The sequence below is a fragment of the Caretta caretta genome, chromosome 7 (genome assembly GCF_965140235.1).
Source record: "Caretta caretta isolate rCarCar2 chromosome 7, rCarCar1.hap1, whole genome shotgun sequence".
Classification (NCBI taxonomy): Eukaryota; Metazoa; Chordata; order Testudines; family Cheloniidae; genus Caretta; species Caretta caretta.
The window spans coordinates 122690761-122717640 of NC_134212.1; the positions used below are offsets into that span (position 1 = coordinate 122690761).

Here is a 26880-nt window from a genome sequence, read left to right on the forward strand (position 1 = left end):
GGCCTATCCCTGTCTCAGTTTTCCCATCTGTGAAGTGGACATACTTCCCTCCTTGCGCAATAAGACACCCTGAGTGCATTTTCCCCCCCATGTGGCTGCTGCTCTTGCTCTGTGCACACATCCCCAGAGCACATGCTCCTCTGTTGAGGTAGTGGGGCAGTTGCCCACATTTTCCCAAAATGCATGGATACGAACACGGGTAGGCAGCATGATGAGTGCAGACATTGCGGGGGCCGGGTGAAAAGACTGCTTTACTGAGGACACCTCTCAATCACTGGTTGTTGTCGCTGGGTCAGTTGAAAGTCACGGCCTGTTTACGACACACTGGGCCTCTACAGCAGGAAGTCCATATGTAATGCTTCTAACGTTGACCTACCCAGCTCTCTCCATGTAAAAACCTAGTGGCTGCACAAGTAGTTTTTACCTCGATGTAGGCAGTAGATATATAAAAACTACCCATGTCTCACCTCTGCTTGGATTTTACCTCGACATAGCCAACTCAAGGTACAAAAACAAAACGCCTCACCATTTTTGCAGTGAAAACAAAGCCTTGGATTTCTTTTTAAAATTGTGTCTCAGTTTTCCCATCTGTGAAGTGGACATACTTCCCTCGATTGCAATAATTAACCGAGTGGTGTTTGTAAAGTGCTTTGAGATGCTCAGATAGAAGGCGCTACAGAAAGGCCAAGAATTAGATCGGACTTTCAGATTATCGAGCGTGCAATGGACACAGAACTCTGCAAGAGACATTAACATTCTTACAGCAGGAATGGAAATCTTTGTTCTGGCCCGTAGAAAGGGTGACAGTCCAGATGAGGGGCTGATGGAATTGCTGGGGCGTTATTAATAAGAAGCTCACGGTGTAGCTTTCCCTGCCATGCATAACTTGTAGTTTCAAATTTTAAAGGAGAGTTGAGAAACACTTTGGTTTCTAGCACCAATATCTCCAATTTTATGATTGTTGTTTACCCATAACCTTCCACTTCCCCACCCCATCACCAAATAAATCAGGAGCAAAGGCTGGTGTAATTTTTATTGTTATGACAGAACAAGCTGACTACTACGTACATTGTTGCAAACTTTGTCTATTCCAGATTTAATACTTCATCCAACCCACATAAATAATTCTTGTTTCTCTGTGTCCAGAAAAAACAAGTCGGCAAAAGCCAGGGCTGGAGTGTTTGGAAAGGCAGTACATTTAAATGTAAGCAGTATCCCGGAAATGCCCCAGTTTGAGGACTGCACATCTAGCATTTTATGAAACTGGAGGGGAGTTGGAGGAGATTAAAGCACATTTCCAAGTGATTGAAGACTTGTGGGAGGTGTAAGTGTGGGCAGTTGTCAGATTAATTCTTTAGATGATTAAATTCTTTTTGTTTCTTTAAAGCTGTTTGTAGCTGGGTTTGATGTCTCCTTGTTCTGGGCAAGCGTATTGCAGCAGTTACCAAGGTGACTTTAGCTGACTTTTAACTATTTTTCCACCCCTCACCCCCCAGCTTCAGTTTCTACCAACAGCCCGAATCTGTTTTTCTCTTTTTAAATCTTGTGAATGAAGATTAACAGCAACAGTTAGCCAAAGCCACATCAGATTTCTAAAACTGGCTTCTGTAGCACGGGTGGGCAAACACAGATTGCAGCCTCCTCCCACTTCAAGCAGGGAGAAGAGGCCTGGGGAGACTACAGGTTCCAGCATGCGATGCTCCATCTTGATCTGAGTGGCCACGCGCTGGGACCTGTAGTCACCCTAGGCTCTCAGCCCATATTAAAAGGCGAGGGTGACTGCAATCTGCTTCAATTTATGCCAATTAGCAGCCGCCCTTCGGGCTCCCAGAAAATTGCCAGTGCAATCATTGGTTGCACAAGTTCGGATGTGCCTTCTTTATGAAGCAAGTCATGTTATAGCAACCTCTATAGCAATACTGTCCCAATAGCTATTTTATAGGTCTGGTTGGGGTAAGGGGACTTTCTTTGTGGAACAGCAATACCTAGTGAATAGGGTGCTGACCTGGGACTCTGGATTCGTTCGTGGCTCTGTCACTGACCTACATTATGACCTTGTGCATGTCCTCTCAGCTCTGGGCTTCCAGTGCCCCTCCAACCCTTTGTATGTCTTGTGTACTTAGACTAAGCTCTTCAGGGCAGGGACTGCCCTAGTATGGCTTTGCACAGTTCCTAGCATCGTGGGGCCCTGAGGACATCAACTGAATGCAGTACAAGCAGCAACAAGCCACCCAACCCCCAAATCCATTTTGAAAGTTGTATGATAATGCTGTTAATGCACTGAGGGATTCTCAGTGGATGTATTGTTTCTTGACTTTAGCAAAGCTTTTGACACGGTCTCCCACAGTATTCTTGTCAGCAAGTTAAGGAAGTATGGGCTGGATGAATGCACTACAAGGTGGGTAGAAAGGTGGCTAGATTGTCGGGCTCAACGGGTAGTGATCAATGGCTCCATATCTAGTTGGCAGCCGGTATCAAGTGGAGTACCCCAAGGGTCGGTCCTGGGGCCGGTTTTGTTCAATATCTTCATAAATGATCTGGAGGATGGTGTGGATTGCACTCTCAGCAAATTTGCGGATGATACTAAACTGGGAGGAGTGGTAGATACGCTGGAGGGGAGGGATAGGATACAGAAAGACCTAGACAAATTGGAGGATTGGGCCAAAAGAAATCTGATGAGGTTCAATAAGGATAAGTGCAGGGTCCTGCACTTAGGACGGAAGAACCCAATGCACAGCTACAGACTAGGGACCGAATGGCTAGGCAGCAGTTCTGCGGAAAAGGACCTAGGGGTGACAGTGGACGAGAAGCTGGATATGAGTCAGCAGTGTGCCCTTGTTGCCAAGAAGGCCAATGGCATTTTGGGATGTATAAGTAAGGGCATAGCGAGCAGATCGAGGGACGTGATCGTTCCCCTCTATTCGACATTGGTGAGGCCTCATCTGGAGTACTGTGTCCAGTTTTGGGCCCCACACTTCAAGAAGGATGTGGATAAATTGGAGAGAGTCCAGCGAAGGGCAACAAAAATGATTAGGGGACTGGAACACATGAGTTATGAGGAGAGGCTGAGGGAGCTGGGATTGTTTAGCCTGCAGAAGAGAAGAATGAGGGGGGATTTGATAGCTGCTTTCAACTACCTGAAAGGGGGTTCCAAAGAGGATGGCTCTAGACTGTTCTCAATGGTAGCAGATGACAGAACAAGGAGTAATGGTCTCAAGTTGCAGTGGGGGAGGTTTAGATTGGATATTAGGAAAAACTTTTTCACTAAGAGGGTGGTGAAACACTGGAATGCGTTACCTAGGGAGGTGGTAGAATCTCCTTCCTTAGAGGTTTTTAAGGTCAGGCTTGACAAAGCCCTGGCTGGGATGATTTAACTGGGAATTGGTCCTGCTTTGAGCAGGGGGTTGGACTAGATGACCTTCTGGGGTCCCTTCCAACCCTGATATTCTATGATTCTATGATTCTATGATTCCCTGTAGCTAAAACTGGACTGGAATCAGGAGATCTGAGTTGTATTCCTGGCTCTGCCACTGACTCCCTGAGGGATCCTGAGCAAACACAACTTCTCTATGCCTCAGTTTCCCCATCTGTAAAACTGAGAAAGTGCTTCCTACATAGGGATGTCATAAGAATTAACCCCTTAATGCTTGTCAAGCACTTTTTGATTCTCAGATGGAGTGAGCTATAGAAGAACAAGCTATTCTATCGGTGACAGCAATATAATACAACAGACAGTGCATTTCCAGGTGCTTGCTACACTCTGTTGCTGACTAGTCACTCAATCTTCGGGCCTATGCCTGGTGATACCCCTGAAATGTATTAACGCCCCAAAATGCACCTGCTTCTGGTCTGCGCTGCATTCGTTACTCAGGCAAGACTCCCACTGAAATTGATAGGAGTTGGCTTAAGTAAGAGTAGTAGATTGAAGTCCTCCATGATCACACAGCTTATTTTCTCAATGTGAGTGACATGCTAGAGCAGTGGTCTCCAAACTGGGGTGCACACACCCCAGGGGATCCACGATCCCAGGGGGTGCACGGCAGCAGGAGCGCCGCCATACGGCACTCCGCCGTTTTTTTCCTTCGGCGGCAGCTCTGCACGTCCACAGCTGGTGTTCCCCTGTGGCGGCACGCCTGCGGCTGGTCTTCCCGTCGTCTTCTGTCGGCGGCGCGCCTGCGGCTGGTCTTCCCGTCTTCATCCTGGGTGTGCGTGAGCCAAAAAGTTTGGAGACCACGGTGCTAGGACTCACGCTGCCAGTACTAAAACATCCTTAGAGTGCCTAAATATCAGAGATGACAATTTCCTAACTCAAAAAGTGTTCCAGCCAACATGGGGGAATCCTGTATTAGATCTCATCTAGACAGTCAAAGAGGAACTGATCACAGCACTAAAACATTAATGGTAGCTTAGGTACAGACGATTATGACTTGATCACATTTATAATGTGCAAACAGAACAGAGTCCAGACCAGTACACACACTTGGTGCTGTAAAAATTCCACAAAGCTGAAAACAATCAGCTGGAGGGACAATTTAAATCAGAAAAATGAGAATGGTAATTGGGAATTGTTCAAGAAGCCCAAAAAGCCTCAATCAAGGAAAAAGGTCATGCTGGTTAAAAGAAAGTGCAGGTTACTTGCTGTAACTGGAGGTTCTTAGAGCTGTTTGGTCCCTACCTGTATTCCACACCTGGGTACGCATGCATGCCATATGCCCAAGTCCAGAAATTCTTCAAAGCAGTGTCCGTGGACCTGCACATGCCCAATAGCTCCCCTTGTGCTCCTGACTGAGGCTATAAGAGGCAGTGTGGGTCAACACCTCTCTAGTTCCTTCAATCACCGCAAATCCAACAGGATAGGAAATATAGGGGATGGAGGGCAGATAGTGGAATACAGATAGGGATGACATCTCAAAGAACCCCCAGTTACAGGAAGTAACCACCACTTCTTGGAGTGCTGGCCCCTAAGTGTATTCCACACATGGGTGATTGGATTGGCAAGTTGTGTTCAGACTGGAAGAGGGTGTGAGGAAGATGGCAGTAAAAGATGCTTACAATACTGCCATTCCTACCACTGCATCCACAGCCAATGCATGAACTAGTGTAGTGTGTAGCGAACGTGTGGACAGAACTCCAAGTTGCTGCCCTGAAAATGTCCTGCGGTGGGATGTCAGATAGGGATACCGTAGAGAAAGCGTGTGCTCATGCAGCGGGAGGGATTCTTGCTATTTTCTAGCTCTATAAGATGCATCCTGAAACCCATTTAGAAATCCTCTGGGAGGATATGGCTTGCCCACCTGACCTTTCTGCTAATGCAATACAAAGTCTCAGATTTCCTAATGGGATTGGTTCTTTGCAGGTAGAATGCTAGGGTGCCAGACGTCAGGGGAGTGAAGTCTCTTGTCTTTGAAGGAAGCATGGGGTTTCAGGAAAAAACACAGGTATGTATAATTTGATTGATGTGGAACTCAAACCATCCTGGGGAGAAATTGGGGGTGTAAACGAAGAGAAAACTTTCTCTTTGTGGAACACTGTATTCATTGGGTCCGCCATGAGGGGTCCTAGCTCACTGACCCTCCTGGATGAAGTGATGGCCACTAAGAATGCAACCTTCATGGACAGTTGGGCCATGGCGCATGTCACCATATGTTCGAAAGATGGACCTATGAGTGTTGACAGAACAAGGGTAAGGACCCATTGAGGCATAGGTACAAGGACTGGCAGGAAGGTCATGATCAAGCCTTTCATAAACCATACAGTAATTAGGTGGATAAAGATGGAACGTCCTTCCACCGGAGGAAGGAAGGCACTAAGTTTGCTATGGGTACACCTAGCAGTAATAAGAACAAGACCTGAAGCCTTCAGGGACAGGAGATAGTTTTGAACAACCAGAATGCCTGGAGAATCTGGAAAATGTTGATGGAGTCGTGCTCAGACCAAAAAGCATCTCTATTTGGCGGGGTAGCAGATTCTAGTAGAATCCTTTATAATTTGGTTAAGGTTTCCTGAATGGGGGTAGAACATGAGTGTTCTGGTTCTGATGCCCATCCAAACACCAGGCCCTGAGGTGGAGTGAGCCCAGGCTGGGATGTTTGATTTTTCCCCAGTCCTGGGTTAGGAGATCCAGAAATGGACAGATCCTGATTGGTGGGTGGGCAGACCTGGTTAGTCATTCCATGAACCAGATCTGTCTGGGTCCATGGAATGTGAGGATACCTATACCTCTGTCTATACCTGAGACAGAGCTCGTTAATTCACTTTAACTACTGAGAACAACAATTTAATGATGAGTAAGTGAATGTACAAAAACAGTTTTTCAAAGTCAAAGATACAGGAGCAGAGTACTTTTTCTGCTGCAGTGAGTACTGCTGCTCTAATTCTTTAGGCTATTTAAGGTCTCTGGATGAAGAGAGCTAAACCCAATACAATATTGACTGACCATACTACTCCTTAGTATTTTGCCAAAGTAATTCAGTCTCAGTAACTGGAGACCTCACTCAGTTGCTCAACCTTTGTTGAGAAATGGGTCAGATCACTGGGGAATTGGGTGAAAGGCACTGGCATAGTGAATTGTAGCCATTAGTAATTTTAACCTTAGTTTGTACACTTCACTAGCTGTAGATTTATATTCTATCCCTTAGTTGATGACTTGAACCATTTTATTGATATAGTGTTTACAAATACTATTGTCCTCTGCGATGAGATGTTCACCCCACACTAGCCCTGGAGGGATTAATAGAGGCAAGAGAGGCCAATTAGCTGTAGGCTGCACCTGGAGGGGAGCTAGGATGCAACGAGGCTTAATCGGGACTGAAGCTCATCTGGGCAGAAACAGATGTGGGCTTCTATCAAGACAGGGAGCTGGCAACAGAGGGTTGCAGTGAGAAACCCTGCAGACACACTCCCTGATATGGGGGGGGGGGGGGGGAGGGAAGGGGTTGGAAGAGTAGGAAGCAGTCCAGGAAAGAAGCAGAAAGGGCTAGGAGATTAGACCTGAACTGCTGGTTCAAGGGTCTGGAAGCTGGGGTAGAGGGAGGCCTGTGGGAATGGCACAGTCAGCGCAGGGGACAGGGAGACTGCTTGAGATTGTATGAAGAGTCCAGTGGCACCTTAAAGGTTAACAGATTTATTTGAGCATAAGCTTTCGTGGGTAAAAACCCCACTTCTTCAGATGCATGGAGTGAAAATTACAGATGCAGACATTATATACTGACATGTGAAGAGAAGGGAGTTACCTAACAAGTGGAAAACCAGTGCTGACAGAACCAATTTGATCAGGGTGGATGTAATCCACTCCCAATAATAGATGAGGAGGCGTCAATTCCAGGAGAGGCAAAGCTGCTTTTGTAATGAGCCAGCCACTCCCAGTCCCTATTCCAGCCCAAATTAATGGTGTTAAATTTGCAAATGAATTTTGCTGTTTCTCTTTGAAGTCTGTTTCTGAAGTTTTTTTTGTTCAAGTATGGCTACTTTTAAATCTGTTATAGAATGTCCAGGAAGATTGAAGTGTTCTCCTACTGGCTTTTGTACGTCACCGTTCCTGATGTCTGATTTGTGTCCATTTATTCTTTTACATAGGGACTGTCCGGTTTGGCCAATGTACATGGCAGAGGGACATTGCTGGCATATATCACATTAGTAGACGTGCAGGTGAATGAGCCCCTGATGGTGTGGCTGATGTGGTTGGGTCCTCTGATGGTGTTGCTAGAGTAGATATGGGGACAGAGTAGGCAATGAGGTTTGCTACAGGGATTGGTCCCTGGGTTAGTGTCTGTGTGGTGTGGTGTGTAGTTGCTGGTGAGTATTTGCTTCAGGTTGGGGGACTGTCTGTAAGCAAGGACTGGCCTGCCTCCCAAGGTCTGGGAGAGTGAGGGATCGTTTTCCAGGATAGGTCCTAGATCATTGATGATGTGCTGGAGAGGTTTTAGCTGGGGCTGTACGTGATGGCCAGTGGCGTTCTATTATTTTCCTTGTTAGGCCTGTCCTGTAGTAGGTGATTTCTGGGTACCCGTCTCGCTCTGTCAATCTGTTTCCTCACTTCCCTAGGTGGGTATTGTAGTTTTAAGAATGCTTGATAAAGATCTTGTAGGTGTTTGTCTCTGTCTGAGGGACTGGAGCAAATTCGGTTCTATCTTAGGGCTTGGCTGTAGACAATGCATCATGTGATGTGTCCTGGATGGAAGTTGGAGGCATGTAGGTAAGTATAGCCGTCAGTAGGTTTCCAGTATGGGGTGGTGTTTATGTGACTATCACTTATTTGCACTGTAGTGTCCAGGAAGTGGATCTCTTGTGTGAACTGGTCCAGGCTGAGGTTGATGGTGGGGTGGAAACTGTTGTAATCTAGGTGGAATTCTTCAAGGGCCTCCTTCCCGTGGGTCCATATGATGAAGATGTCATCAATGTAGCGCAAGTAGAGGAGGGGCGCTAGGGGACGAGAGCTGAGGAAGCGTTGTTCTAAGTCAGCCAAAAAAATGTTGGCATACTGTGGGGCCATGCGGGTACCCACAGCAGTGCCACTGACTTGAAGGTATAAGTTGTCCCCAAATCTGAAATGGTTGTGGGTGAGGACAAAGTCACAAAGCTCAGCCACCAGGTGTGCCGTGGCTTCATCAGGGATACTGTTCTTGACAGCTTGTAGTCCCATCCTCGTGGAATATTGGACTTCTATATCCATGGTGGCCAGGATGGTGTTTTCAGAAAGATCACCAATGCATTGTAGTTTCCTCAGAAAGGCGGTGGTGTCTCGAAGATAGCTAGGAGTGCTGGTAGCGTAGGATCTGAGCAGAGTCCAAATAGCCAGATAATCCTGCTGTAAGAGTGCTGATGCCTGAGATGATGGGGCGTCCAGGTTTCCTGGTTTATGGATCTTGGGTAGCAGATAGAATACCCCTGGTTGGTGCTCTGGGGGTGTGTCCATGTAGATTTGTTCCGGTGCTGTACCAGGGTGTTTCTTGAGCAGCTGGTGTAGTTTCTTTTGGTACTCCTCAGTGGGGTCAGAGGATAGTGGCGTGTAGAATGTGGTGTTGGAGAGTTGCTTGGCAGCCTCCTGCTCATAATCTGACCTGTTCATTATGGCTACAGCACCTCCTTTGTCAGCCCCTTTGATTATAATGTCAGAGTTGTTTCTGAGGCTGTGGATGGCATTGTGTTCTGTATGGCTGAGGTTATGGGGCAAGTGATGCGGTTTGTTCACGATTTCAGCCTGTGCACATCTGCGGAAGCACTCTGTAGAAGTCCAGACTGTCATTTAGACTGTCAGAAGGAGTCCACGCAGAATTCTTCTTGTAGTGTTGGCAGGAGGGTTCCTCTGGGTCAGTGCACACTGTTCAGTGGTGTGCTGAAAATATTCCTTAAGTCAGAGACGACGAAAGTAGGCTTCCAGATCACCGCAGAACTGTATCATGTTTGTGGGGGTTTTGGGGTAGAAAGAGAGTCCCCGAGATAGGACAGACTCTTCTGCCAGGCTAAATGTGTGGTTGGATAGATTAACAATATTGTTAGGTGAGTTGAGGGTACCACTGTTGTAGCCCCCTGTGGCATGTAGGAGTTTAGATAGTTTACTATCCTTTTAACTCTGTAGAGAAGTGAAGTGTGCATTGTAAATGGCTTGTCTCGTTTTAGTAAAGTCCAGCCACGTGGAAGTTTGTGTGGAAGGTTGGTTTTGTATGAAAGTCTCCAGTTTTGACAACTCATTCTTGATCTTCTCCTGTCTGCTGTACAGGATGCTGATCAGGTGGTGTCTCAGTTTCTTCGAGAGTGTGTGGCACAGTCTCTCACCATTGTCACTGTAGTATGTCAATTGCAATGGATTTTTTACCTTCAGTCCATTTGGTATGATGTCCATCTGTTTGCGCTTGGAGAGGAAGATGATGTCTGTCTGAATCTGTGTGAGTTTTTTGTTGAGGTTGATGGATTTCCACTCCATACGGCTAAATTTAGTGCCTTGCATGGTGACAAGTATCGGGGGTAGCCATGTTAGTCTGTATCCACAAAAACAATGTATGAAGAGTGACTCTGGTGAGACCCCGGAAGGGGAAGACAATTGTGGCTTAGAAGAGGAGCCACAGAACGAGTGATTGAGGCAAGGGGCTGAGTGACCAGTGGACAGGGCCTGGACAGCGGCGAGCTAATTCCCCAGACAAGCCACGAGAAGGTGCCGCCAAGAGGTGAGGAGCTGACCCTGTTACACCCTCACAGAGGGAGAGTGACCTAGAGGATTCAGGAAGGGAGCTAAGAATTAACAACTCCCAGGTTCCAATTCTGACTCTGCTTAGAACTTCCGGCCTTGGGCAAGTTAGTTATCCTCTATTTCCTCATCTGTAAAGTGGAGAGAACACTTACCTACCTCACAGCGGTGTTGTGAGGATTAATTGCCGGGGCTGTTAAGGTCTCTGCCCAGGATCTATTATGCTAAGAAATTACACAGAGAACAAAGCTTGACTCTGTGAGTGCCACTGACCTTCTACACCAGGAGTCAGCAGTATCTGGCTCCTGCACAGATTCCTTGCAACTTAGTCTGCGAGCTTCATGGAGCAGGAACCATCCCTTCTTGTCTGTCTAGAAAGCACCTACCATGCTGCAGGTCCGAACCAGCAACTAATGCACACTAATGAGTATAAAGAAAAGGAGTACTTGCGGCACAAGTCCTCCTTTTCTTTTTACAGATACAGACTAACACGGCAGCTACTCTGAAACCTGTCACTAATGAGTATATTTATGCATATAAGCCCCATTTTTCCCAAGCAGTGAAGCAGAGTATTATGTTATCCTGGTCCAAATGACAAATCATTTCCAAAGATTACTAGACATGTTTTTATTTAATTTCTATGAACTGACTAATAGGTGTTTATGAACGGAACGAACAGTCATTTTGAGACACAATTGTCCAATGCACTTTTAAACCTCAGGAGTGTTTTCAGTCATATCTTTAGGAGAAGAGGAACTGAACTGTCTACAGTAATAACTACAAAAGAAAGTCCAATTTTGTGACTCGTGCTACAGCTGTCCTGAAGAGTTTAGACCAAAACCAAATTTTCTCTGAAGGAACTTTTCTTAGGACTTTGGGACAAACTGAACTGGTATTAAAATCAGTGGAATTACTCACATTTTTACAATTAAGCACGTGCTGTGCTGGATTGGGGTCGGAGTGCTGAGCAAACTGCAGGATCGAGCCCTCTCAGCAACTGAAAAGAGAGTTCTCTTTTCCGTAACTGGGGTTCTTCAAGATGTGTTGCTCATGTCCATTCCATATTAGGGGTGTGTGTGTGCGCACTTGCCACATGCACCAGTGCTGGAAGTTTTTCCCTCAGCAGTATCCATAGGGGACCGGCTCTGGCACCCTCTGGAGAGGCCCCTGCATGGCGCAGTATATGGGGCACTGCTGGCTCCCCCCACCCTCAGTTCCTTCTTGCCAGAAACTCCGACAGTGGAGAAGGAGGGCAGGTCATGGAATGGACATGAGCAACACATCTCAAAGAACACCAGTTACGGAAAAGGTAACTTGTCTTTTCTTAGAGTGCTTGCTCAGGTCCATTCCGTATTAGGTGACTCCAAAGCAGTACCCCTAGAGGGGGGTAGGAGTTCACGGACGTGTAGATTGCAACACAGCTCTGCCGAACCCAGCATCGTCCCTGGCCTGACTGATGGCATAATGAGCAATAAATGTGCGAACAGAGGACCACGTTGCGGCTCTACAGATGTGCTGGATAGGGATGTGCGCCAGGAAGGCTGCCGAGGATACCTGAAAGATCGTGTGCTCTTGTCGAGAGGGCTCTGACAATTGGTGGCAGCGGAACCCCCGCCAGGTCGTGACAGGCCCTTATGCACGAGGTGATCCAATTGGAAATCCTCTGCAAGGACACCAGGAGGCCCTTCATCCTATCTGCTGTAGTGATGAAGAGTTGATTTTCTGAAAGGCTTGGTACATTCTAAGTAAAAAGCCAAGGCCCTCTGGATGTCCAGGGCATAAAGATGCCTCTCTTCACTGGTCTTGTGTGGTTTGGGACAGAACACCAGGAGGAAGAGGTCTTGGTTCATGTGGAAGGTGGAGACCACCCTTGGCTGGAAGTCTGGATGGGACTGCAACTGAACCATATCTTTCTATATGGCGGTTCGGAGGTCAAGGCTTTAATTTCCGAGACCTGTCTCACTGACATCGCCACCAGGAACGCGGCCTTCCATGACAGATGGGAAAGGGAGCAGGAACCCAGCGGCTCAAAGGGTGGGCCAGTGAGCCTAGAGAGGACCAAGCTAAAGCAGAAATGCTGAAAAGCAGAGATGGCCGCGAGATGCACTCTAATGGAAGAGTGTGCCAGGCCCTGGTTCCTCAAATGGAGCAGGTAGTCCAGGACAGCCTGTATGGAGGAATGCGAGGGAGAGATGCTCCATTCGGACACACAGTAGGAAAACCTCATCCACTTGGCCAGGTAAGTCAGTCTAGTCAAGGGCTTCCTACTTTCCCTGAGGACCTGTGGGACTCCTTCCGAACAGGTCCGCTCCTCTGAGTTCAGCCACACAGTATCCATGCTGAGAGGTGGAAGAACCCGAGGTTGGGGTGTAAGAGCCAACTGTGGTCCTGAGAAAGCAGGTCTGGTCAGTTGGGTAGGTGCCAGGTAGGGGCTGCTGACAAGCTCATGGGCATGCTGAACCAGTGCTGGTGAGGCCATGCCAGGGTGATTATGATAACTTGTGCCGTGTCTCTCTTGATCTTTGCCAGGGCCCTGCTGATGAGTGGAATCAGAGGGAACGCGTACATCAGGCTCCCTGACCACGATAGGAGGAAGGCATCGGAGAGGGAGTCCTTGCTCAGACCTGGTCGAGAACAAAACCAGTGACATTTCCTGTTCTGTCTTGTAGCAAACAGGTCTTCTGCATAGACTGCTGGGCCTTGGTGGACAACCCAGAGAGGAGCAGCCAGGAGGATCGCCGCGTGGAGATAGCGAAAGCCATGGTGCAGGCAGCAGCAGCAGACGCCGCCTGGAGGGCCGCCCTGGCTGCAGTCGTGCCTTCACCGAGGATCACCCAGAACTCCTTGGAAGTCCCGGGGAGCAACTCCTTTGAACTTGGCATTGGCTTGCCACATATTGAAATCATATCAGCCAAGGAGGGCTTGGTGGTTGGCTACTCTCAGCTGAAGGCTGAAAGAAGAATAAACTTTACATCTGAAAAGATCCAGCCTCCTCAAATCTATTTTTGGGGGTGACCCTGGGTTGTCCCTACCTCTCCTTATGGTTAACCCCCTCGACCACAGGGAATTGGGGGCTGGGTGGGAATATAGGTACTCATGCCTTTTGGTTGGCATGAAATACTTTCGTTCAGCCCTTTTAGAGATAGGGGCCAGGGAAGAGGGGGTCTGCCACAGGGCATTAGAGATCTCGGAAACCCCTTCATGAAGGGGTAGAGCCACCCTGGCGGGAGCCAAGGAACACAGAACATCAGAGAGTCTGAGGGCTCTTCCAGTTCCTCTGCCTGAAGCCCCAGGTTAGAAGCGACCCTCTTAAAAGGTTCCTGGTGCGCCTTGGCGTCATCCTGAGGAACTGGGTGAGGAGGCCCTGTGATAGTCTCATCTGGTGATGACGAGGTTGATGCCAGTGCCGCGGGAACCTCCACATCCATTGGTGGTCCAACAGCCTTCTCCCCTGGGTCCTCCTGGACCTGCGGGGTCTTACTCCCTGAAGCCTCAAGCACCACAGGGTGAGGGATACCAAGGCCACTGGCCTCTCTGTGGCTCCAGACACCGATCTGGCAGCCTGGGAAGGTTGGGTGAACCCCCAGGGGTTTCACGGGTACCATGGCACCAGCCACTGTGCTTGGGGTCATGGGATATGTTTTGGTGCCGATAATGTAGACAGCATTGCTGGTACCAGGGCTTGTCCTGCAGTCAGGGAACCTTGCTCCGAGCAGGAGCTACCAGCAAAGCAATCAGTACCGGGTGACCAGGATCAGGCTGAGCGGTGGCTCTTGTCCGACCAGTGCCGGTCGCTGTAACCCAAAGCTGACCTGTCCAAGCGAGACTGTCTTGGTCAGGCTCTCATGGACTGACGGCGTTCGGTAGATCTGCATCAGACACCGGGCGATCCATGCCTCATGCTACTCGATCAGTACTGGGATGTCGAATGGGACCGGGAGCTACTACGAGTTGGTTGTAGGGTGATCTCCTTCTTGTCCTGAGTAGGACGATCTCCTTCTTGGAGATGGGCGATGACGGCCTGGTGATCAGCAGTCTCTGGTGTCTGATTGGTCCCAAGATCGGTAACAGGACCTTGGAGACGGTCGGGGCTGATCCCAGAGTTCTTGCTGGATGGCGTGTGCCTCAGAGGGTCTGCGCCATTCCACCAGTGAGGTACGCTTCAAGTCCCTCGAGCAGTGCCCCCAGTGCGGGGACCAAAAAGGGCTCCACTGGGCCTGCCTCTCCAGTCCTGAGGCAGGACAGCTTCGGGCGGGCGAGTGCTAGCAGGACATCCCTCTCGATGGGGAACGGTGCCGCTGAGGTGGGGACACACGTATAGGTCCCAACACGGGTTTTCCCCAAGACTGGGGTACCGCTGGAGCCGGCGTGGGTGGCACGGGGAGGGTCAGGATCTTCTGAGCCACTTGAAGTGCTTCAGGCATCGACGGCAACTGAACATAGCCTGGGCCCGCACCACTATCTGGGGTTGCAGGCGAAGTATGGGATGGGCTGTACTGCTCGACTTGAGCTGGGGCCCGAGATCCCAATGGGGGCATTGAGCTGCCCGGCACGGGTCATGGCTCGCCCCCAGCCCTCTCCTTTCCCTTACAGGAGGTAGGAGATCTTTCTTTCACAGTCTTTTTCGGCTTCTTCACCGAAGCCGTGGAAGGGGACCGGTGCCATCGGAGCACTGCTCGATGCGGAGTCAGACCACTGCTCTGGTGCCAGAGTGAGTGCCGATTTCATCAGGAGTGCTTTCAGATGGATATCGTGCTCCTCTTCATCCTAGGTTTGAAGGACTTGCAGATACAGCACTTGTCACTTATGTGCCCTTCGCCTGAGCGCCTTAGGCAGGTGGTATGTGGCTCATTGGTGGGCACAGGCCATTTGCAGTGATCACAGGGCTTAAAGCCTGGGGACCGGGGCATGCCCCATCCCCTGGCTGATTCCCATTCAGGACTAATGAAGAGTTGGAAACTACTACTAAGGGTAACTAAGAACTACTAACTACGTACAACTCTATTACAGGTTTTCACAGTTCTCAAGAACTGAGCACGAAACAACACTAGCCGAAGCAGCAGAAGTTCCAGCACCGTCACTAGTGGCAAGAAGGGACCGAGGGTGTGGGGAGCCGGCAGCGCCCCTTACACTGTGCCATGTGGGCGCCAGAGCCGGCCCCCTACGGATACTGCGGAGGGAAAACTTCCGGCACCGGTGCATGTGGTGAGCACACACACCTAATGTGGAATGGACATGAGCAAGCATCTGAAGAAGCAATATGGGTCTTAGCATACAAGTGCTTCAGTTGTAATGATGCGGGGCTAGCAAATTACACCCAAGTCTGCATCCCCTCCACACAGGTTTATGCATAGAACTATTAGAAAACTAGAATGTTTTGCTGATTTAAACACGGACGCTTTATTGTAAGGAGGAGTAGGAAGGAAAGACAGTGGTCAGCAACTGCAAGCCTTTGGAACAAACAGCACACACTTTACTGAATAAGGCTATTTGAGTTTGCCTGTGTCTCAGATTTTAATATTTTACTGTCAGCTAGGTGCAAATGTTATGGCCTTAAATTCTGTGGACTTCAATATGCAAAGTAGATGAGATACACTTTGCCCTGGCTGAGAGAATACTTCTGTCACATTCCTGAAGAGCCCCCTAAAGCATCAGACTTATTCACATGGCTTTCAAAAAAGCCACAATTTGATGTTTTATGTTCTGGGGTAAACAGTGCAGTGTATGATCACACACTAGTCCTATCAGTGTAGTTTCTGAGGAGCCTCACAATATTCAATATATCTATACTCAACACCCTGTGAAGGAGGGCAGAGCTACTACCCCCATTCTACAGATGTGGAAACTGAGGCACAGAGAGGCTAAGGGTATGTCTACACAGCAAAGAAAAACCTGCAGCTGGCCCAGACCAGCTGACCTGGGCTTGCGGGGCTCTGGCTGTGGGGCTGTTTCATTGCTGTGCAGACTTTAAGCACAGGCTCTCCCACCCTGCAGGATCCTAGAGGCCATACTCCAGCTCAAGCCCAGAAGTCTACACAGCAATGAAACAGCCTCGGAGCCTGAGCCCCACAAGCCCAAAGCAGCTGGCATGGACACAGGTGCCTAGTTGCTGTAAAGACATACCCTAAGTGACCTGCCCAAGGTCACACAGGAAGTCTGCAGAGAACCATGCATCCTGTCTTTCAACCTTGCTGTCACCTAAGAAACTTGCATAAAGACTGGATATTTGATTTTGTCTACACATGCAAAAAAATGGAACTGCTACCAGTTGTAACAGTTTTCATATCAGTGGTGCTGAAGCTCTTCCCACCATCTGATCTAACACTGCTCAGAGTCCAAGGATACCCTGTGATGGTCTCTTAGGGCAGGAAGTTGCCTAATCAGGTTGGTTTCTTTAGCCTTGTCTATACTGGGAAAATGTGTTAACTAATACATTTTAACTAGCACAACAATAAACACAACTGCCCCATGTCTTAAATGAGATTTACCATTGTGCTAGTTAAAATGTATTAACACATTTTCCAACACGAGTCATTTTCCCAGGATAGAGAAGGCCTAGTTGAGATTTCACTATACTTTCTTCCACACACGTAGTGATTTGGTGGGAAAACAGCAGCAGCATGAAGTGTAAAGCTCCTCTTTATAAACCAACATCTAAGGTGACAGCAAGAACGGAAGACATGGGGGGAGCATATGGCTGTTTGATGTGTGGGGGAGGGGAGGGAGGAGCTCTTTTAGCACTGAGGGTGCTAGCTATCATCAAAGTGACTCCAGGAAAAAGACACAGCATTCTAGAAGTGTCTTCCCTTAATGAGATCCACTATTATGGAGAAACAGGGGATAGCTATCTGTTTCCAAAATGGTAACTATAGACTGAGCAAAACAACTTATTGATCTTTCAGCAAGCGAATACTGGGAAGCAGTCATTCCCTATCTTTTTAGCTTCAGGGAATTACTGATAAGATAAGGAAAAAAGATATATTCATTACAGTGGGCACTGTCAAGGTCAGGAGGTTCCATATTTGATTCACCTTCCTCCTTGCCTTGAGCGGTTAAAAAAACATGTCAATATTTATGCAGGTGTTCCACCTCTCACCCTTGCTGAAGTCCCCCTCCAATGCTTCACTGCTCTGTCTTCAGTAGAGCCCTGTTTATCTGATCCCTGAATGCCTGTCTTGTCTGAATTATAGCTGCCGTCCAACATTAGTGCTTGTATGTCAGACACTTTCTCAAACTGACAATGACCTCAAATGTTTTGCTGTCCCTGAAAAGTTGTCAGCATAGGAGTTGTTCTGCCTATTTAATTCCACACCAGTAGCACAGTGCTCAGGAGCAGTCCTATAACAGATGAGCATACATGCATCACGGGGGAAGATTTCTGGTAAATTTCAACCTTCCAAGGAGCAGATGTGATTGCCAAATAGCATCTTATCCCACAAAGTAGTAAAAATAAAATAATAATAATAAAAAAATTAAATTTCCATGGGATCACTCTTCACAGAGCAAGATGTTACTCAATATAAATAAAGATGTCAGAATCTGGCCCCGTAGTATTGTTATACTGAATCTAAGAATGATTTTTTAAATGATGAAAAATCTCAAGTGCCTTTTTAAAAAACAACCACGCCACATGTATTTCATGTTACTTAATATTTATATAGCATCATGAATTAGCACAGTGCTTCACAGAGACCCTGTGACCCAAAAAGATTCGATCAGTCAAACAGGGAACAGAGAGGAAGAAACAGGAAAAAGGACGAGAGGACTAGAATGCAGTATTAAGAATGATATTGCATTGGCTATGATGCTTCAGTTAAGAATGAAATAGCACAGGAATGGCAGCAAACAGTGGGAGGTGAAGGGAAAGGAGCAGTTTGAATGATAGTCAGCATTTCTGACACTATGGAAAAAGGAAGATTTCATGCTGACCTCTACTCTTTGGACAAAGGCACCAAGGCTGAAGTGGGAGAAGGGGCGGGGGGGAAGAAAGTGATACCCTCCAGATACAACCATTCAAGGTAGGTAAACTGTGGTGCTCCTAGGCATGACAGCATTGCTAAACAGTCTTCCTCCACTGCTCTCTCTCAGGGCAAACGGTACCAATGGTAACTGAAAACGAGGTCTCAGGTTCAGTGAGTGGGGAAGCCCCCAAAAGGGAAAAATGCACGGGCTGCAGATGTCTGAGCAAGTAGGCCATTTGCTATGCACTGACCAACTCAGAAGTTACATAGGAAAAAGATCTACAGTGTTATCTAGTCCAGCTAATTCTCTGGATGATACTGCAGCTTTGTTCCCTACAATACATTCTCCAGTGCTTTTTCCAGTCCAACTTCAAACAACTCAAGCTAAGGGGCTTCTTTTGGAACACTACCCCACAGTACAGGATCTCTCTTTATTTACTATGGCATTAAACCACCCTGAAAAATTTGTCTCCCTCTGCGTTTCTAGACAGCAAGTACCCACTGTTACCCTTTCCCCTACTCCCGATGTAATGGTCCCACCAAGCCATAATCTTGTTTTCACTCTCAACTCTTCTACTCTCCCCTTTCCCCACATCTGAAGAGCACGGGATCCTACTTACGGTGCTCGATCATAGTTCAACCCATTCTGTCTTTGTGTGTTTATTGGAGGTAGAACAGGTTTGCTGTTAATCTCAAGCCCCCTCCGCAGAGTCTCCCTGATTTGCTCTGTATCTGCAAAGAGAGTTTGTTTGAACATGATTTAGCGCACACACACATACACCCCCCCCCCCCAAAAACACCTTCTCATGAGAACCTGAGGGAGCCAGCTTCTTTTGGTGTCTGTTTCTATAAAAGGTATTTGACTGCGCTCACCCCCTTTGTCTGGGTGCAGAAAGAGGTGCTCTCCATGACACCTCAGGCTTATGAAGTGATTTCACTGCAGTCAGTTTCAATTCTTCCATTTTTATGCCCCCAACGTATATCCAACCTTCCAGCAACGAAGAATGGAGCCTTTGGTAAGAAGTCATCCAGAGGGGGCAACGTTAAGCAATTAGGTATCTCATCCACCCCTTTTCATAGAGAAAAAGTTCTCCCAGAATCGCCTGAATTCAAGACACATCTAACTCTTAGATGCTAAGAATTTTCCAAACCAGGTGACAATGGAAGTTTATCTCTATCAGATTAATTAAAGATGACTCCCTAAACTTCTACATTTGGCTTTGCAAGCCTGTCAGTTAATTTAAACACACTCGTGAGTGGGCTCCAAGAAAGAAACGAACTGAACTGAATTTTACACGGGGCAAAAGTTCAGCCTGAAACTTAATTTTCACATTTAGCTTCAAATACACATTCAGTGCAATCCTTAACCTTTACATTTTTTCAATAATGTCTGATAGGAAAGCTTGCGTGCAAATTTCCTGTAATGTATTTGTCTAAGAAGCTCCCCCTACTTTTGTGAAAATTTAGAGTGAAATACTCTACATAAAGCATTTCAGAATCATCTGAAGGGCATAACATAAATATGACTTTGTACAGATGTCCCAGATTTTTCATTTGGGAGACTGGGGAGACAGGGGGAGAGTGTCTTATGGTGTCTTATGTACTATGACTTACATACCCCCAAGACTGCATTTTTCAGTTAAAAAAAAGGAAGACAAGAAAAATATTAATTGATTATGTCTACAGAAACCATCATTACTTGCTTTTAATGTCAACTCCTCCTATAAATGAGACTTCCACACATTTTATTGTAATAAATCTATATGGATTTGAAAGATCTCATTTAAACAGGACTTAAATTACACACACTCATGTGTGCACCACATCTACCCCATGTGTAACCCAAAATACCACCTCACTATAAGGAGGATCCACCAAATGTTCTCAGCCTGTTCTCCAGAGCCCCTTATTTACAGGTACCATTTGAGTTATTGTTGCGACAAGCAACGTCAGTCCAAGTTGATAGCTAATACTTGAAAACATTATATTAGAATTAGAGCCAGGCGGGAAACACGACTATTTTGCAGAGGTGTCTGATGAACCTTTCTGGTTTCATGTCACATGGCCTTGCTTCCTGAGTTTTACGCTGGAGTTTCAGATTGGAATTAACCCCAAAACAAAGCTAAAAACTCAGTCACCTGAAACAATAAATTCCCTCCTTCTCTGAAGAGGTTGATGTTGAGCAGGGTTGGGGTTTGCAATGTACCCGAAGATTGGGCACAACATTAATGTGAACTTTCAAGCTCTACAGGAGAATAGTCCTAATGCTATGCAAACCAAATGCTTCAAGTACATGGGGAATGTCCGGGGGGGGACGGGGGGACGATGACATGGGGGGGACGCACACAACTGACTCTTACCTTTCCCAGACAGCCGTCGTGGCTGCGTTCCAATGCAAATGCTTCTACTATCTTCGTCGTCCTCTGGGGGCCGGCTCAGATCATCCCAGGCACATTTGGCGCTCACTCCACTCAGGTTCGAGCCATCTGTCTCAATCCCTTTATCGACTCTCTCCTGCTTGAAAAGATCCAAAGAGCCATGACTTTTTTGGGTGTGGTTTGGATCTAAGCAGGTGTTAGCAGCACAGTCTTGCAGTTCACCTGTTACCAGCTGAGTGCAAAACAGCTTCTTACCAAATCAGCTCCTGGGTGACTAAAGCTATGACCTCTGACAGGCTTCTAAAAGACCCAAAGCACAATAAGAGTGGATATACTATCTCTCTACAAAATGACCAGATTACTTCCACTCTTCATTCAATTCTTAACCTTGTATCAATGTTACAAACTACAGATAAACTCAATGAATGTAGCAATGAGCAATTACTTTTTGTGCAACGTTCTCTGAGGTTTTGCATAACACGCCCTTTAATTACAAACACATGAATGCCCTGCACCTCTGGAGTTAGAATTTCCCAGCACACAAGAGAGTACTCTGGTGAGTATGTCCACACCTGACTTTTTGGATGTCAGATAATAAGTGCTGACTAACACTACTGTACGTTCTTAGACACCAAAAGTTTTCCAGGACACACACATTTGTTGCTAGCAACGTTCAGACTTTGAGCCGCAGCCAAAAATTTAAGTGTAGGCCTACCTAGTGAAGGAACTATTTTTAGTCTGGATTTCCAGCTTTCACCACTAGGGGATGCTGTTAAGCTAAACCACTTTAAGGTTGAAATACAGAGATGAACTCAGCTTCTATTCACTGTATGCATTTGAATGCAAGTGTGGCGCTTTCTTCCTGGTTTCAATTTGTACATAGTAAAAGTGACAGTTTTGTCTGCTCCAGCGACGTTTTAAATAGAGTTCTTGCTTCAGTGTACTGACACAAGCATGCTTGGATTTTAGATGTTCTGAACTTTATTTTTCAGTCATCAGATTTTAATGGAAACTTACATGCAGTATTTGTATCCTCAGAGTTTCCCGATTGTCAGTGCAAGCCTCTGCCATTGCAGTGGTTTAAAAGGCTGACTCCAAGCTAAAGTAAAGCATCAACCACCAGCGTTTCTGTCCAGTTTTACATTGCATTACATATGTACCCCATCCTCAACTTCAGAGGTACCTCAAGTTTAATGTCTGCAATTACCAAAATTCTTGCTTATGTTGTGAGGTCCTTGCATGCTCTGGACTGGTGACACAAGGATCAGGGCTAGGAGCCAGCTCAAGAGGGTGGAGGTCATTCTATTTATAGGCAAAACTGATGCCATCTCTAAGGGTTCCACTAAACCAGTGCAAATTTCTCAGCACTGAATCAAGTCAGGTTCGCCCTTCCGTGGTGCTACCAACGTCTCTGCTACAACAAGTACCTCAAGGACGTGTCAATATGAGCGAGAAGCCTAGCAAACTGTGAAGCAACTTCAGTCATTCAGTGAAAGAACGGTTCTCCAAGTGGTACATACACACTCCAGTATCAGCAAGGACGACTCCTTATCTCTACCTTAGAGCTCAATCCTGCTAGGTGCTTAGCGTACTCAACTCCCACTGACTTCCATGGGAGTCTTGGGAGCACTTCGCATTTTGCAACTCCCATAACAAGAAGCATCTCTGCTAATCCCTGATGTACCTCTGTCACCCACACTCACCTGCATATGCTGTAACCTACAAAGCAGTGTGGACTGCTCTTGTGATTGTGAGATGGATTCAGAGCAGTTCACGATCCACACAGCTCAGCCAGAGGCAACCAAAACTGCTGAGTATATAGCTGTCATCTTAGGGCCAAGTTCAGCCCCGGTTTAATTGAGCACAATTCTCAGTGACTTCAAAACAGGAAGCATGTCTGCTTATGCCCGGGCCACATTTGGTCCCAAGGCTGGCTAACAGACAGTTGTCTGTGTGAAAGTAGAATGAATTATATCGAAATTATAATTCATTAAAGAAATGCTACTTGAAGGGTTTGTTGAAATATAGTTGTCAGGAAGAGAAATATTAAGGCGTGTGAGACAATGGGTCCTCAAACTAATTAACTTAGAGCTCCTACTGAGCTAGGAGATTGGTAAACGTTAGTATGCAAATAAGATATGTATGAATATTTGTCAGTTTCTGCTTCCTTTTGTCTCTTATGTTAAATTGGCTTTGGCTTAGCTGTATAAATAAGTTATCTTTAGCCTCGGGGGGGGCTCACATCTGGGTGCATTGGCAAAGCGCTTTGCTAATAAACAGAGTGGTCTGACAAATTATGAGAGTCCTGAATCTGACTTTGACATCTGGAAGAGGTTGGGAAGACAGACCTCCCCCCCTCCCACACAAGACAATGCAATCTAAACACATGCTAGACCCCTCACTAGTTACTGGGAAGCTGGGCATTACCAGCTCTCAGGGAAGTGGGAAGGTTTTTTCCTGAGAAACATTTCCAATCACTGTCACCACACAGTACAACTTCAGCCTCCACACCCCCATTCTGAGCATGCAGCTCTCCGAGGCCCACCACTCTCTGTATGTGTCCTCGTGCCACACATTAAGCATTGGCCTGGCATGGTACACAACACAGCAGCAGCTGCTTATCCCTGTGCAGCCGTCTGCAGAACCTCTGGTCTGACGCACAGCAGGAAACATACATTCATCTGCTTCTGTATGCACCTGGATGGGACAGGGGCAGGAGAAGCAGAGGACGTGGACTGTTTATACCCAAATAGATCAAGGACATAAACAGATCAGGGAAAGCACAGTCAGAGCCTCAATTTGTCATGGCTGACTTGCATGTCGGGGAGTTTGGTTCCCAACCCCAAACACACACTTTTACTTAGAACCTCTATGAACAAACATGTGGGCACTAGGGGGCACCATTGTGCAAAGAATAGTCTAGCACAAATAAAATTCTTCTTTTAAGAACCTGATTGATTTTCAGTGCCCTAAAAACCCAGGGGTTTGGTCTGTGCTCACTCTGTAACCAGTTGGTTAGTATATTATTCTCAAGTCTCCCCAGAAAAGGGGGTGAAGGAGCTTGGGGGAATATTTTGGGGAAACAGGCCTTTCTCCTGGATTTTTGTCGAAATCACTTGGTGGTGCCAGCAATACAGTCCAAGGACAAGGACAGGATTTGTGCCTTGGGGAAGTTTTAACCTAAGCTGGTAGAAATAAGCTTAGGGGGTCTTTCATGCGGGTCCCCACATCTGTACCCCAGAGTTCAGAGTGGGGAGGGAACCCTGTGGAATGCACAGAGAGGTAGAAACAAAATATGGCAGACAAACTTTTAAAAGTAGTAATCAAATCTTGCTAGCTGGAGTGGAAGAACAAAAACAATACTGAGGTAGAACCATACGCCCATACCTCAGGCTGTGACCTTTTCAGATCTTGTCAGCCCTCATCAGCACTTCATCGGAGGCCAGGATAAAAGGGTGCTAGAAGAAGGGGAGTTAGTGACTCAGTAAAGTGGCATTCTACCCCCTCCCTATCAAGTTAATACTGAACCAACACTCCAGTTTGGGGTTAACCGTGATGAGTGCTGTGGACTATATAAAATGTAAAACTGAAGTCCACTTGGGCTCATTCAACATCCCATTGCATTTCCCGTAAGAGTAGGGGTGTTAATTTATGCCTTGGCCCGATTCCTGTTTGGTTCATTTCATCCTGCCTTTGTTCTCTATAGATTCTAATGAAAAAGGATTCTTTACAATCTGCCATAAGCTTCTGTGTAGTGTTGCTTTCACTGTTAAACATCTATGTTTCAGCCTTGCATTTCCATGGTAGGAGATTATGTATCTTTCAAGGTTTTGTATTAGTGCCCACCACTGTCGAATATGAGCACCAAAAACCACAAGTTTGTTGGATTTATGGAACTATGTTTCTGTCAGATTTTGATTAGGATTTTAAATGTATGTGCCTCTGGGGAGAAAATGAATAGAATTTGGCTTTAATATACAAGCTTTCACATTAAAGATATTGAATAGTTACGTAGGACAATTAGACACAGATGTATGGACCATAAGACAAATGGAATAGCCAGCGTAAAACCTGTTGTATTGGGCCAAATCTTGAATTCTTTTTGAAGGCAAAATTCTTACTGATGTCAGAGAAACACAGAACTGCTCATTTGAATCGGATCTATGGCCCAGCTAGTCCAGTATCATGTCTCTGACAGTGGCCAGTACCAGATGCTTCAGACGAAGGTGCATCAGGGTCTTTTCCTGATCTCTAGTAGTTAGATTGACTTAAACCCTGAAGCCTGAGGTTTAACCCTTCCAGATTTTGTTTTATAACAACTTCCTTGAAATCCATGTATCAGAGGGGTAACTGAGTTAGTCTGTATCCACAAAAACAATGAGAAGTCTGGTGGCACCTTAAAGACTAACAGATTTATTTGGGCATAAGCTTTTGTGGGTAAAACACCCACTTTTTCAGATGCATGGAGTGAAAATTGCAGATTGAGGCATAAATAAATATATATATATATATAGGTATATGAAGAGAAGGGAGTTATCTTACAAGTGGCGGATGTGGTCCACTCCCAATAATTGATGAGGAGGTGTCAATACCAAGAGAGGGAAAACTGCTTTTGTAGTGAGCCAGCCACTCCTAGTCCCTATTCAAGCCCAAATTAATGGTGTTAATTTGCAAATGAATTGTAACTCCACAGTTTCTCTTTGAAGTCTGTTTTTGAAGGTTTTTTTGTTGAAGAATGGCTACTTTTAAATCTGTTATTTAATATCCAGGGCGATTGAAGTGTTCTCCTATGTTACCATTCCTGATGTTTGATTTGTGTCCATTTATCCTTTTACGTAGAGACTGTCCAGTTTGGCCAATGTACATGGCAGAGGGGCATTGCTGGCACATGATGGCATATATCACATTGGTAGATGTAAAGGTGAATGAGCCAATGATGGTGTGGCTGGTGTGGTTGATTCCTATGATGGTGTCGCTAGAGTAGATATGGGGATTGAGAAGGCAACGGGGTTTGTTACAGGGATTGGTTCCTGGGTTAGTGTTTTTGTGGTGTGGTGTGGTATGTAGTTGCTGGTGAGTGTTTGCTTCAGGTTGGGGGGCTGTTTAAGTGAGGATTGGCCTGCCTCCCAAGGCCTGTGAGAGTGGGGGATCATTTTCCAGGATAGGTTATAGATTGTTGATGATGCGCTGGAGAGGTTTTAGCTGGGGGCTGTATGTGATGGCCAGTGGTTTTCTGTTATTTTCCTTGTTGGGCATGTCCTCTAGTAGGTGACTTTCTGGGTACCTCTCTTGCTCTGTCAATCTGTTTCTTCACTTCCCCAGGTGGGTACTGTAGTTTTAAGAATGCATGAAATCCATGTCCAATTTTGTTTTAAATCTTACTAAATTCCTCAGTGCACCTCAATGACTTCCTGCAGCAATGAGTTCCACAACCAATCATATGTGCGAGAGTTTCTTTTATTGGTTTTGAATTCTTACACTGAAATTTAATGGAATGTCCCCTTGTTCTTGTGTTACAAAACTGAGAGATAAGAAGTTCCTGATCCATGTTCTCTATACTGTGTGGATTATATACTTCTATCCCCTCTTATTCATCCCCTTACTAAGATAAAAATCCCCAGTTTTCCAATTTCTTCACATACGAGTTTCTCCACGCCCTTGATCAGTCTTATTTCACTTGCGGGGTAGGAGGGATAGCTCAGTAGGTTGAGCATTGGCCTGCTAAACCCAGGGTTGTGAGTTCAATCCTTGAGGGGGCCATTTAGGGATCTGGGGCAAAAATTGGGGATTGGGGGTCCTGCTTTGAGAAGGGGGTTGGACTAGATGACCTCCTGAGGTCCCTTCCAGGATATTCTGATATTCTATAATTACCTTTCTAGTTCTGCAATACCCTTTCTGAGATGGGATGACAGTACTGTCTACACTATACCAGACAAGTCCACACCATTGATTCACATCAAGGCATTGTAATATTTTCCACGCTTTTCCTTAGGTATCCTAACATCTTGTTTGCTCCCCCCTCCCAAAAAAGCTGCACATTGAGTAGAGGAGCTGTCTACAATGACACTGAGCTGTCTACAATAACACCTTCTCTCTTTCCTGAGCTGACAACTTAATCAGAATCCTGAAAGGTGAGAGAATTTTTTACCAAGACAGTACTTGGACAAACTGAGTAAGGACTTCAAGATTTGGCCCTTCATCAACAACCATAGCACCTTTTATCTTGAAGGATCCTAAAGCAGTGTTTCTCAACAACCGGCCTGTGGACCAGCACTGGTCCCTGAGATCTCCCTGATACACTTTAGGAAGGTAGCAAGCCGGTCCCTGGTATCAAAAAGGTTGAGAAACACTGTCCTAG

General features: G+C 46.4%; 1 protein-coding gene across 3 annotated transcripts in view; it reads right to left on the reverse strand.

Moving 5' to 3' along the window:
• Positions 1–26880, reverse strand: part of SUFU (SUFU negative regulator of hedgehog signaling) — a 121348-nt gene that overhangs the window by 30169 nt on the left and 64299 nt on the right. For 2 of the 3 annotated variants that reach the window (XM_048858168.2, XM_048858171.2), the window contains exons 7-8: positions 20505–20661; positions 18765–18876 (exon numbers count right to left, since the gene is read on the reverse strand). In XM_048858168.2, coding sequence (XP_048714125.1) covers positions 18765–18876; positions 20505–20661 — 269 coding nt within the window. The remainder of the gene's footprint in view (positions 1–18764; positions 18877–20504; positions 20662–26880) is intronic. The other variant, XM_048858169.2, reaches the window with a different exon arrangement.